The 13723-nt window shown below is 48.6% G+C and overlaps 1 protein-coding gene across 1 annotated transcript in view; it reads left to right on the top strand.

Annotated features, from left to right (window-relative positions):
* TMC3 (transmembrane channel like 3) overlaps positions 1–13723 on the top strand; it is a 39769-nt gene that overhangs the window by 11825 nt on the left and 14221 nt on the right. Inside the window, exons 5-13 of the mRNA XM_025437693.3 lie at positions 1842–1948; positions 2764–2862; positions 2964–3106; positions 4522–4669; positions 5281–5324; positions 7925–8072; positions 9864–9973; positions 11989–12067; positions 13340–13585. Of these exons, the coding sequence (XP_025293478.3) occupies positions 1842–1948; positions 2764–2862; positions 2964–3106; positions 4522–4669; positions 5281–5324; positions 7925–8072; positions 9864–9973; positions 11989–12067; positions 13340–13585 (1124 nt within the window). The remainder of the gene's footprint in view (positions 1–1841; positions 1949–2763; positions 2863–2963; positions 3107–4521; positions 4670–5280; positions 5325–7924; positions 8073–9863; positions 9974–11988; positions 12068–13339; positions 13586–13723) is intronic.

Raw genomic sequence — 13723 nt, forward strand, 5'->3', positions numbered from 1 at the left:
ATTAAATAGGAGATAGGAAGCCATGAAAGAATTAAAGGAAATACAGAGCATGTGATCTCAGTGAATGCAAACCTGTCTGTGAAAGTAAAGAAGGAAATCATCAAGGAAAACAGCGCTGTATTTAATTACCTATAAAAGAAATTATACTTACATAAAACAAAGCTAAAAGCAGACAAATGGAGAAAAAACAATTTTCAGCATTTAAATGGAATTTAGAGTTTTCCTACACAGTGGGTGGGAATGTAAATTGGAAAGGCGTTTCTAAGGGAAAGTTAAAATTTGTAACCAAAGCCTTCATAATGTTTGTGCTCTTTGATAAAACTCTTCCATTCCCTAACAACCAGAGAAACAAGAGCCACAACAAAATTGATGCACGATTACCAAGTTGGTACCCCACCCGGATTGCTTGGCTGGTCCAGCTTTTTTCTCGGCTGCCCTGGGTGTTGATGCTGTGACTCACAGCTGCCCGTTCCCTGGAGCATCGCCCTAAGCCTGTGCTGTTCCAGCCACTGGGCACAGGTCACCTGCCCCACGCCCCAAGGGAGGGCCCAGAGGGAAGCAGTCCCTGAGGAAGGAGGAGTCAAGTCCTGCTCCTTGTGCAAAGTGGGTCAACTGTGTTGTGCAATTTGTCTTCCAGGGTCCCCCTGGGATGGGATGGAGTAAAGCTGGGCTCCAGGGAAACCACCTCCTTGCTTAGTTCTTCCCTTGCCCCCCTTCAGCTTGATGCCCACACACCCTTTCTGCAGAGAGTGCTTCCTCAGTATGTCATAATAGCTGGACCCCTTCCTCAGGCTCTGCTTCCAGAAAACCTGCCCTTGGAGGGAAATTATTTATTGCAGGCTTACTTACCTTAAGGAATCACCTACCTGGTGAAAAGTCAGAAATTTAAGTGTTAAATGGTGGAGATAGATTAAACAGATGATGGAAAATTCAGTTGATGAAACAATAATATTTCTTTTATAGGAGAATAGTTTTTACATGAAAAAATGCTTATAATATATGAATAATTCAAGATTCATGTTGTAGAGAAATGCCAATTTTGTACAAAAAAACTATACACATAGAATAATAATGGGGGACACACTGAAAGTTTACTAGAAACTAACTCATTCTAGTAGTTTAATTTAATGATCTCAAAATAGGTAATGTTTTTGTTTTCTTGGTGATGGCTTTGTGTTTTCCTATTTACTATGCCAAACACAAACTATATTTGAAATAAAAACTCAAGAGATTTTTTTTTTTAAGTATGGCACAAATCATTCACTTCCTCATCTAATTTCTATGCTCCCTTAGTTTCTTAGTAGAAGCTCAGTTTTGAATATACTTTTTGCTTTAGGATAATATAGATATATAGAAAAGTTTAGATATATAGAAAAGTTGTAAAGTTCTTGTAATTCACTTAGTTTCCCCTAATGTTAACACCTAGCAAATTGCTATATACCCTGAAATTAATACAAATCCTTGGAATTCTCAAAACTATACAAAATAAAAATATACATCTATGAAATTCTTAGAAGATGCTAGTTCTTCTGAACATATGTGAAATGTTGCAAATTTGACAAGTATTTTAGATGAATATGTCATAAGGGAAATTATTAAGTTAGGGTTTTTTTTTCTGTGCTTATAACTGGAAATACTAATGAACATCTTGACCCACACAAATGACTATTTTGGGGGGACACCCCAACTGATATAATCATGGCCTTCTTCGTCTTTGTCCTGATACACAAAACATTGCAGTGTTGCTGTACAGAGAACTTTGCACAGTAAGGGGTTTATAGTGTTCATCCTATTTATACTGTGTTTTACCATTCTTATTTTCTGGCCTTTTTTTTTTTTAGGTCACTTTGGATCTGGGGTTGCTTCCTACTTCATATTCTTGAGATGGTTATTTGGAATTAATATTGTGCTCACGATTATGACAGGTGCTTTTATTGTCATTCCAGAGGTAAGAACTAGTTTAGGGAAAATCAGAAGTGCCATGCCTTAGAAACAAGAGATGTGAGAGTCTCATAAGCAACTGCCTGCATTATCCTCATGGGAAGGATAATCAAGAGGATGAAGTGAACCTTTTCTTTGCAGGGCCGGGTAGTAAATAGTTGAGGCTTTGGGGACCCACAATCCCTGTCATAGCCCTCTCACCCCCCATGCAGTGTGAAAGCAGCCACAGACGGTACACAAACTAATGACGGTGGCTATGTTCCAATCAAATTTTATTTACGAATACTAAAGTTTGACTTTTATATCATTCTTAAGTGTTGCAATATATTATTCTTCTTTTGATTTTTTCCCCAGCCATTTAAAAGTGCAGAAACGATTCTTAAAAACAAAACAAACAAAAAAAAAAAACAAAAAACAATTCTTAGCTCTTGAGTCATACAAAAAGAGGTAACAGGCTGGATTTGGCCCATGAGCCAGTTCACCAGTGCTGTGATAAAATAAAACCCGCTTCTCAACTAAACTTCATCCTCACAAAGTAAATGGGACTGTTTCCCATGCAGAAACCCAGTGACCTCAAAAATCCACTTGTAGAAGCCCAGCAAGAGAGCACCCAGGCAGGCTGATTGAAAAAAGAACATCAGCCCACCCCGGATTACTTTTCCATCAGTGAGAATCAAGCAGAAACGCAGCCCCTAGAGATCTTGTAACTGCAGCACCGTCACAGGCCATAGGGAGGGATCTGGGGATCGGCCACCCACCCCTCTTCTTCTGGTCCCTCCCCACCCCCCAGAGGATCATGGGACATCCTGTTTTCTCTACCAGCTCATTGCAGGCCAGCCCTTTGGAAGCACAGCCAGCAAGACCATCCCCAAGGAGCACGTGGCTTCGGCTCAAGACCTGGACACAGTCTGGTCCCTGGGGGTGAGGCTGAGTCTTGGCCGCACTCCTATCTTGAAGGAGGGCTGACTGGGTGGCAGTTCTGGAACCTAGGTTGGAAATGACACTGAGTTCTCTCTTCACAGGGTTACCTGCAGTACTCAGTGCTCTTCTACGGCTATTATGGCAGGGAGCGAAGGATTGGGAGAGCTGGCTACCGGCTGCCCTTGGCCTATTTTCTGGTGGGGATGGCCGTGTTTGCTTACAGCTTCATCATCCTCTTGAAAAAGTATGGCTGCTCAATTTCTCTGCATGCCAAGAATGATGTGGATGATCTCAATCTGCTCCATAACTTGTAGAGTTCAGGCATAACTGTGCCCAATTTGCAGATGAGGAGACCAAGGCTAGAAGAGATAGGCGCATTTTAACCAACACTTACTCAACATTTACTGCTTTGTGCCAGGCTCTGTGTTGGGTCTGGAGAAACAAGAATCACATAGGTTTAGCAGCTAAGGGAACTTCAGACAATTTAGTCATTGCTCTCACAGAGATAGGGACAACATGGTCTATGTGGCCAGAGGTTGCAGAAAGCAAAACATCCTCCTCTGGCTGCATTTTGCCAGTGACCTCGCTACGAGTCCTGCAGGGGCCAGGCTCATCTACATCATGATGCAGTTTGCACCTCCAGTTCATCACCGAGCAGAGGCACAGGGGAAGGAAAACAAAGTGCTGGGGGTCAGAAGTCCTTCACCATCCCCACCATGAGACCTGTGGCCCCTCCTGGCCCTTCTCTGGGCCCCATCTGTAAAATGTGCAGGTGGGCTTGGTGGACGGCCAGGCTCCCTGGCAGCTTTCATGTTCTGTGCTTCTACATGGGAGCTAGCTAATTGGGGGGATGGATGTGTGGGCCCTGAGGCCACGGAGAACCTAGCCCCTCTCTGCTTGGTTCACCTGCTACTTCTGTGTGCCTTGTGTGCCCCGGTGTGTCCTGTCACCTGCCCTGTGGGGCATCATAGCCCAGGGCAGATACAAGTGCTGAGGGGGGTGAAAAAAGACCATGAGCATCATCATCACCACCAAACAATAAAAGCCTGAGAAGGTTCACTGTGACCTGGGGGCCTTCGGTTCACAAGAAACTTTCCCACTTAACTTCTGTGTGCTTCCAGACCCCGCCTGGAAGACAGGCCCTTTTCGAGATGTCACAGCTTATGGGAGAGATGGAGGAAAACTCAGGACAAAGAACTATGGAGGGAGAGAGTAGCTGGAGAAACAGTCTGAAGGATGCGGGACTCTCCGCTGGGGAGGGATGGTGACTGTTTGATGATATTCAGAAACATCTAAGGTTTATTGAGGGCTGAAGGGACCCGAAAGGCTACCCCCTCAAAGGCAGGGCCTCCAAGAAGGCTGGTTCAGCTCTGAAGAGAGTCGGATGTCACAGTCACACTGCACAGAGATGGGAGGGGCTGGCCCCCCAGGTGCACACACCTGCGGTGACCTCCTGGCCACCGCGGGGCAAGGCCACTTGTCAGATGGGCTTACCCCACACCCGGACAGTGCCGTTGCCACAAGAGCGGGGCCGAGGCCAGCAGGTGCCGTGCTGGCCTGACCTATATAGGGCCCTTCTTGGACCAGCAGCGGCCCTGGGGTGGACGGGACCCAGCCGGCCCCTGCCTCTCACGCGCAGCCCTCACCCCTCTCCTGCAGGATGGCTAAGAACTCCCGGACCAGCCTGGCCAGTGCCTCCAATGAGAACTACACCTTCTGCTGGCGGGTCTTCTGTGCCTGGGATTACCTCATTGGCAACCCGGAGGCTGCGGAGAGCAAAACGGCTGCCATCGTGAACAGCATCAGGGTGAGTGGGGGGCACAGGGGCCCGGGGTGGGGGGTCACACCTTCACCGGGGAGCCACCAGGCCTCCTCCCAGTGCTCCAGGGAAGGGGCTGTCCACAGGACAGCAGGGCATGCACCGCACCCCACGATCCCATGGAGCACACACAGGAAGGGACAATGAAAATGTCTTTATCTTAATTTTTCCATTTCGTCCCCCTAAAATGTCAATTGGTGTGTTTTTGATCATTTGTATGGTGGATCACGACCTTTGTGCAGGGCACTTGCGAGCCAAGTAATATGTGTTAGGGATGTAAGCTTTAGTGGTAACAAGATGATGTCATCAAACTCACTTGGGGACTTGGGTCTATTGACTGGTGCAAACAGCTAAATGCTGCCCCTTTGAGAAAATTAGATAATTTAACTTATGTAAACGATGTCATCATCTACCTCCTCTGCCCAAACCCTGATTTCTTTTTCATCTACTTATTATTGTACAAAGCATCGATGTCAATAAAATCTCACAGAGTAGCTAAAAAATACTGAATAAATAATTTCTTAGCATGAAATATTTCTAAAGATTTATGATTAATGGTGAGGCTGAGCTTTTAATTTGGATGTGTCTTTTCTTAAAAGGAGGCCATCCTGGAAGAACAGGAAAAGAAGAAAAGCAAAAACCTGTACGTATGGACCCTCCCCACTCTTCATTTATTGATAAGCTATTTTAATTTGGCACAAAACTTTCCAGACTGTCTATATCTTATTTCCACACATTGTCAGGCAAATCTTTCTCCTTAAAAATCTATCCTTCTAAGTAATATGATACATGGCAAGCCTGTAATGGTTTGATAGCCATATTTAGGAGTGGTTCCTCCCTCCTAAGTAAGATCGGGCGAGAGGGTAAGACTTCTGAAGTTGACCAACTTCTTTCACTTAGACAATAAAAGGTATTTTTAGCGTTGATTTCTAGTTTGCTAAATTAAGCAAAGATTATTTTGTTTAGCAAGAGATCCCCAAGGTCATAAGATGGGAGTAGTATCCAGTTCTTGTTGACAAGCCTTCCAAGGGGATGTCTCAGGTCTGAACTTCCCCAGGGTTTGAGGGCTGCCTTGGGGAGGTGAGGCCCTTCAGTGAGAGAACCAATGGCATGAAATCACTGTTCCCTGGAAGGGACAATGACCTGTCCTCATGGGACAGCCATGTCCACTCCCTGCTATCCTCACTGGTTCTTTCGCCTTTTGACTAGTTCCCACAATGCAGAAAGCCTGATGGGGGGGATGCAGGGGATGTGGGGAGGGGAGGAAGCAGGACACGGTGGCAGGAAAGACTGTCCATGGGAGACAAGCAAGGGGACTCCAGCCCTCCCTTTGTCATTAGCTTAGCTTCCACAACCCAGGAAGGTCCCTGGACTTACCAGGCCTCCACTTCTTCCCCATGAAATGAGGATGGAGCTCCATCGGTGCTTCTCCGAGGGCAGAGAGAACCCACCCAGTCAAGTCACCCCAGGGCACAAAACATGCAGCCCGCTTCAGCACCCACCCTGACTCACTGAATTAGAACCTCTGGAGGGGGGGCCAAGAATCCACATTGTTAGCAGGCCTTGGAAAGCAAAATGTGCAGGTGACTCCAGTGTTACCTCAAATTTAAAAACTGCAGCATTCCAGCTCAAAGATGGGTACTTCCATCCTGCATTATTATAAGCAAATATGTCAACAGCATGAATAACTTGCCTCTCACCTCTCTTCCTGAATCAGACAAATCCTGAATCCTCCTCATTCTGCTAAAACTTGAGGTAAATGGATGTGTACCAGGCATTCAGGGATATCCAGGGTATTATCACAGGACAGGGAAGGAAGAGAGTAGAGAAATGGGAAAATGAGCATTTGATTGGAGACTTCACCCCACACCCATCGTGTGCATTTTCTGGTGCAAACAGCACGAGGATCAACAGGTGCTGGTGGGGACAGCGGGACCATAATGCATGACTTGCCTGGCCCTACCAATGATGTCAGCATGGTCTGGGGACAAGAGAGAGTGGATGCCAAAAAGCATTTATGGGCCTCACTCTCGCTCAGATTTTCCATCTCCAGGGTTCAGATTCTTTATCTGAAGTTCTCCACAGAAAGATGAGGTGATGTCTATCATTTCATTTGGGAGTGAGATTCCTCCTTGAACAGACTCATGTAGAAAAGACTCATGTAGAAAAAGGGGTCATGACCAGCCCCAGGTCACCCAGGAGGCAGAACTGTGCTTTACAGACAGGATGGTACACTCTGTGTACACTTCAGAGCCTCCTGGCCACACCTCTTCTTCTAGTGCCCACTGCCAGGCAAGGCCATGCAGGGCTGTGCAAGTGCCACGGCCAGTGTTCAGGTGTAACGGCCCATGTGCAGGTGTCACAGCCAGGTGCATAGGCCCCTGGTGCCCCTCGTCGGTACCTGCTGCTTGTCACCCCAGGGCACCCACCAGACCCCTGTCAAGGCACAGGCATGGGAATCCAAGAGGCTGGGGGCATTGCTGAGGGTTCATGCTTGGGGAGCCACCCTTGACCAGTAGGGACAGGAGTGATGACAAAAGCTTTCTATTTCTCTCTGGGCGGGCCATTCTGAGGTGCAGCTCATCTGCCCCTCTGCAGGCCCTGCAGCAGCCCCAAGCTGTGGCCAAGTCCACCACAATCCCTTGTCCTGGCTGCCTCTCCTCCTGTCTTCCCCCCAGACCTTATGGCATCACGTCCCAAGTAAACTCTGTGCAAATGAGTCTGTGCCTGAGGCTCTGCTTGCAAGGAATTCCAGGCTAAGACCAAAGGCAGAAGCAGATGCCATAAAGTAAGCCAGTTGGAGTCAGTGAGTTTTCCCCAGCATTAGGAAGGTAGGAGCAAACCCTTGTTCCACCTCCTGGCATTCGGTTGTTCTTTATTTGTTTGTTCATCTAGGTCTAGGTATTCTAGGAGCTGAGAATACAACAGAAGAGCAAATCAAGACAGCTTATGTTCTAGGAGAGACAGCTAATCACCTACCTCTTAAATCTCTGTACAGCGTCACTTTCATGATGCTTGTTTCCAGTCCCACTGATGGGAGTTGGGTGGATTTATAAGTCACTGTGAATCCCTTAGGAAATGAGGAATTTGGACTCAGGGCGGGGTGGGTAGGGAAGAGCGCTGACTCTTCAGGACAGAGGAACACTTGACAGGAGAGGGGTCCTGTGGTTGTCTGGTGTCTGTACATCTGGGCACCCTGAGCACAGCCCGGAGGATGCGTCCTCATACCACCTCTCCCCACAGGGCAGTGACCATCTGCCTGAGGGTTGTTGCCAACATCCTGGTACTTCTCTCGCTCGCTGGGAGCATCTATCTCATCTACTTCGTGGTAGACCGGTCCCAGAAGCTGGAGCAGTCGAAGAAGGAGCTGACGCTCTGGGAAAAGAATGAGGTACCTGCCGTGTGATCTGCACGTGCCCTCCCAGAAGGAAGCAAGAGCAGCCTTCCCATGTAGTGTCCTACCTAGGTAGGCTAGCTAAAAATGTCTCCCTGGAAGAACTTAGTCTTCTTCTTCATTTTTTTTTTTTTAAGATTTTATTTATTTATTTGAGAGAGAGAGAGAGAGAGAGCATACAAGCAGGGGGAAGGGCAAAAGGAGAAGCAGACTCTCCGTTGACCAGGGAGCCTGATGTGAGACTCAGTCCCAGGACCTTGAGATCATGACCTGAGCCAAAGGCAGGTGCTCAACCAACTGAGCCCCTCAGGCATCCCTAACTTAGTCCTCTTGTCCTAGAGAACCAACTGCAAGGGCTTTGAGCCAGAGTGGTGATGCCCTGAGACCTGATAGAATGGTTTCATTGGTCCCGATCAGGAAAGGTTCTGATTCAACATGTTCTTCAAGCGTTCACCCTACTGTTTCCCTTTGGGTCTTGCCGACTGTGCTCAGGTGTTCGTGGTGTTTCTTCACACTCACGTTTCCAGGAGTGGACGTCCCCCGCACACGGGCTTTAGTGACTGAATCATATTCTGCGGCACATGTCACGGTTGACCGTATGCCAATTCTTACACGCTGAGGTCATTTCTGTATTTCTAAATTACAAACAATGCTTCCCAAACCATGTTTGTTCACTAAAAGATCTTTTCCCTTCATTTATGTGAATATCCTCACAGCAGGAAATGGCTAAGGGAAAGTTATAAGCAGTCTTATAATTCTTTTTTTTTAAGATTTATTTTTTTTTATTTGACAGAGAGAGAGAGAGAGAGTACAAGCAGGGGGAGCAGCAGAGGGAGAGGGAGAAACAGACTCCCCACTGAGTAGGGAGCCCAATGCAGGACTCGATCCCAGGACCCTGAGATCATGACCCAAGCCTAGGACAGATGCTCACTGACTGAGCCAGCCAGGTGCCCCCCAGCCCATTCCCTTATAATTCTTAATATTTGCTATAAAACTGCTGCTGCCCTGGAAGTCACGTGCACTTTTCCTGCAACGATTTGAAAGGCAGACAAAGCATGGGGGTCATCTCTCTGACCACTGCTATGGAAATGAGCCTCATTTATGGGATTCATAAAGCAAAATGTGTAGGTGATATGATGCATATAGTTTATCCTCAACATACAGTAATTTTTCAGAACCTGAGACAATGTTCGGTCACCTTTTCTCCTTCTATTTCATGCCAATTAAACAGGTTGTGTAAATATGTGCTTGTGTGTTGGCAGATCGATTAAGGTTTTAAGGGCATATTCAGAAATTATGTCTCTCTTTAGCTCCCACCTCCCTATTACCAGCTAAATGTCCTCTTTTGGTTGCCAGAAGTACAGACAGGAGGCAGGCCCGGCACAATCCTCTAGACAATTTCTCTTCCATGCACAGAAGGAATATTCGATTACCAGTCAGCCCGTCCCCTTTCCTATTTGTAATGGTTGGGGTCACCTCCTTCTGCCACGCAAGGTAAGTAGAACAGCAGGGCAGTTGAGAAACGTGGCAGAAATGCTCATGAATCCCCAGAGACAAGTGTGAGCATCTCAGATTAAGTTCCTAAAAGGAGTAAACCCACGACAAAGTGGCAATGACCTCTCAGAAACAGCTAACCGGCAGGGACTTGGGGGCAGGTTCTCCAGGTAGGAAGCACACAGACCTCCGAGTGCCCGCTGGCCAAGCGGAAGGCCAGGAGGCCAGTGTGAGGTAGGTGAGGCCGGGCCGGGGAACCTGGGGACTCATGGCTGGTCCGCACTCTCCTGGCAGGTGAGCGTGGTGGTCTCCCTCGTCACCATGCTAGCACCATCGGCCTTTGACCTCATCGCCGCCCTGGAGATGTACCACCCACGAACCACACTGCGCTTCCAGCTGGCAAGGTATGACAGCCCTGTGGGCACTGCCACGTGGTGGGACGCCTGTGTGCCCACCACGCTGGGGACTCCCATCCCTCAAGAGCCAGGATTGCTTCACTGGCGCCTGAACCTCACGCCGAGCTTCCCCTATGGATGCATCTCAAGGAAAGCAGGATGCTCAAGGAGCGCACGCTCAAGGAGAACAAGAGGGGAAGGAGAGAAAGAGGGGCAGGAGGAGGAGAGGGAGGCTGGGAAGAGGAGTCAACAAGGCGGTGCCAGGATGGGGGGTGGACAGGACAGCGGGTGGTGCTGGCCGGCCTGAGCAGTGGTAGGGGGTCCTGGGGAATCCCACGAGGGCAGGGCAGCCACATCCATTTCCAGTGCTGGCTTTGTCCTGTCTCCCCGAAAGTGGCCAGGGGTCATTCAGTGAGTAATGGACTGAGGGGTGGCCCTGTTCCTTGCAGCTTTATTTACAAAAATAGGCAAGCCTAGCATTTGGCCAGAAGGCTGTCATTTGCCACTCCCTGAAATCCAGCTGTCATTTCAAAGATAGGAAGACATGCCAAAGAAGAGTCAGGGGTCTGCGGAAACATGCCAGCCCTGGGTGGCTCGGAGCTGAGACCCTACACTACTCAACACTGCTCTTGATCTGAGAGAGAAGTGTCTTCCTCAGCTCCTTCCTCACCAGCAGACCTGGGAGGATCAATTCTATTATTGCATTTGTTCTAACAGCAATCCTATTATACAGATTGGTCTCGTTACTCACATTTAAAACTAGAGAAATAGAGGCATCCAGAGACATGCCCCAGACAAATTAGGGCTAATTTTGGTAGTAAGAACAAGACACATTATTTTGGTTCCATTAAGTTCCGTGTAATTCATCAGCCAACCGTGTCACCTTCTGCTTAAGGCACAGTGAGGACCAGAGCAATGGGAGAGCAGGACAGCGGAGTGAGCCCTCCTGCTCTTGTGAGGGGCAGCGCTTCTGAGAGCACCCTGAGGATCTGGCCCTGTGCTGGGTTCCCCCCGAATGCAGAGATGGACAAGCCCCAGCTCAGTGTGCTGGGAGTCATGGGGAGAGCCAGGGCTGGCCCCAATGCCCTCGGCTTACTCTCAAGCGGGTGTCAGTGCTGTCCCTGTGGAATGAGGGGAACTGCCGGCGCCGGGGGGCCACGCAAAGTTTCAACTTGGAGTCTTGTCCTCAGGATAAAGCTGCTTTCTTCTTTTCATCTACCCGTATTGGTCTCCTGACCCCCTTTGTGCGAATCAGTGTCCGTGGGAGGCAGTGGTGAACCTGACGCTTTCTTTTCTCATCTCAGAGTCCCAGATCCGTTTCTGATAAGACTCAAGGCTACGTCCTGGGTAATTCTAGGATGCTTCCAAAGCCTGGAAGCTCTGGGGAGGCTGGCAGCAAGCCTTGGATTGCTGGCCAGCTGATCCCACCTGCTCGCAGTGGCCCGCAGTCCCCCAGAACAGCTCACCACTCAGCCTGGATTTCAGAAGCAGCCCCTGAGATCCTGAAGTTGTTTTCTGCCCCTCGCAAACTGTGTGCACCTGAGCACCTCGCCTGGCCCTCCCCATGGTTCCAGCTACTTGTCCCTTTAACAGGGGTTATAATACATGCGCCTCACAGAGTCGTGAGATTCAAATGAGATCCTGCCTGGGAAATCACTATATTCACCAGAAATCAGAACATGAGGACACCTAATCCACACTGCACTCAGAGCCCTGCTTCCTCAGCTCACACTCTTTCTGCTACACAAGTGGTTTTAAATTGCTGACGCAAGGATGGGCCGCAGTGGAATCACCCGTGAAGGCTAGAAAGGGGTCCCCGGGTCCGATCCAGACCGATAACAGCAGAATGGGTTCTGGAATTCTGTATTTCTTAAATGCCCCTCCCTGCCATGATTCTGCAGGAAACCACATGTGGCAGCCACTGACTTGACATGACCATGATAGTCACTCCTAACTGGTGGCACGTCCAGAACCACGGGCTTTCATGTGGTATCTTGTCTCTCAAGGTGGGCTTGTGCTTTCAGGGTCCTTGTGCTCTACCTGGGGAACCTCTACAGCCTGATCATTGCTCTCTTGGACAAAGTTAACAGCATGAACACTGAGGTGAGTGCCCGTCCCTGGCAGAGGCCCACTCCCCACCCCCACTGCCACACATGCACACACACGTGCACACATACACACAAGGGCCATCCTTGTGGACATCATCACTGCTTATACTAGCATTTCCTACATCACATTCAAAACTCAACTCAGCTGTGGTCGTCTCAAGGTAAGGAGGAAAGAATTAGCCCCATTTCCAAGATAAAGAAACCAAGGGTAGGGTGTATGGCTAGTGAGTGACCCTGCTGGGAGAAGAACTTGGGTCTTTTGAGTCCCACTCTTTGGGATAGGGCCACACTATTTCTGTCAGTTCCAACAAGATAAGCTACCTGGGTGCCAGAGTGCATCAGTCAGTTAAGCATCTGCCTTTGGCTCAGGTCACGATTTCAGGATCCTGGGATCAAGCCAAGCATTGGACTCCCTGCTCAGTGGAGAGTCTGCTTCTCCCTCCTCCTCTCCCACTGTGATCCCTCTCGCTCAAATATATAAATAAAACCTTTAAAAAAATAAAAACAAAAACAAGCTATCCACAATGGTTTCAAGTGATCCCAGGATGAGAGACAGGCTGTGGGAATCATTTAGCAAATTTGGGAGAAAATGAGCACTCATGGGGAACAGCTCAGAGTGGGTCCTCCATCCCAACCCCGCAGAGGTTTCCACTTTCATCCCAGGGTGGCTTTGGAGCCCATCGTAAACCTGTCCACCTGTGAGTTCATCCCATGTAGTAGAGGAGGGGGAGGTAGGGAGAACCAAGAGGATTCTCAGGGTGTCGGCCCACACCACACCAGGCCAGACTGTGACATTCCCAAGGCTCACAGGGCAGAAGAGGCCAAAGAGAGAGCAGTTCTGCATCTGAGCCTTGGTGTCGCATAGACTAGGTCCCTACCCACCACTTGCTAGCAGACCCAGCGTGTTCCCCTTCATGGAGCTGAGCATCAAGCTCCTCATCTGTAACAAGGGATAATGAGTCTGACTGATGCGCTTGTAAGGGCAAGAAGATACACCATGTGTCAACCTAGGACAGGATCCAACGCTCACTAAGGTCCAATAAATACTGGCCATTAAGACCCTGTGTTCATTGTTCAGTCCAGCTGTGAAGTGGCTGGTCATCCAGCAAGGTGCAGGTAGGGACAGAAGAGAGACAGCTGAAGACAGAGAGATGGAGAAAGAGAGAAAGAGATTATTCCCAAGCAAGGCAGAGACATCTTTGATGTTTATGATGCTTCTTTACAAATATGTGGACAATCTTTTTTTCTTCCTTCCCTCCCTTCACAGGAAACTGCCACCAAAAATAACACAAGCCACTGGATAGAGTCTACCATCTTCTTTGCCACCAGGACGGTCACTGAAGAAGATAAATGGTCCACACCTGGGCCTGAGATAGGGCTCGGGAGAAACAGCACGTGGGGCCCAGACGAGACCAGTGTTCCAGCTTACACCTTGCCTCTCTTGGAGGCCAACAAGACCACCATCTACACCCAGAATCCACAAGACCAGTGCTGGGAGACCTACGTAGGGCAGGTGGCTCCCTTTCTGCCTTATAAAGGCCTTCCTCCACACTCATCACCTCATAACTTAATTCTGGAGTGTCATCCTCTCTACCTTGTTGGAAAGAAGAATAAGATTCAGTGAGGGTTTATGATTTTCTCAAAATAATAG

Source organism: Canis lupus, chromosome 3 (genome assembly GCF_003254725.2).
Source record: "Canis lupus dingo isolate Sandy chromosome 3, ASM325472v2, whole genome shotgun sequence".
NCBI lineage: Eukaryota > Metazoa > Chordata > Mammalia > Carnivora > Canidae > Canis > Canis lupus.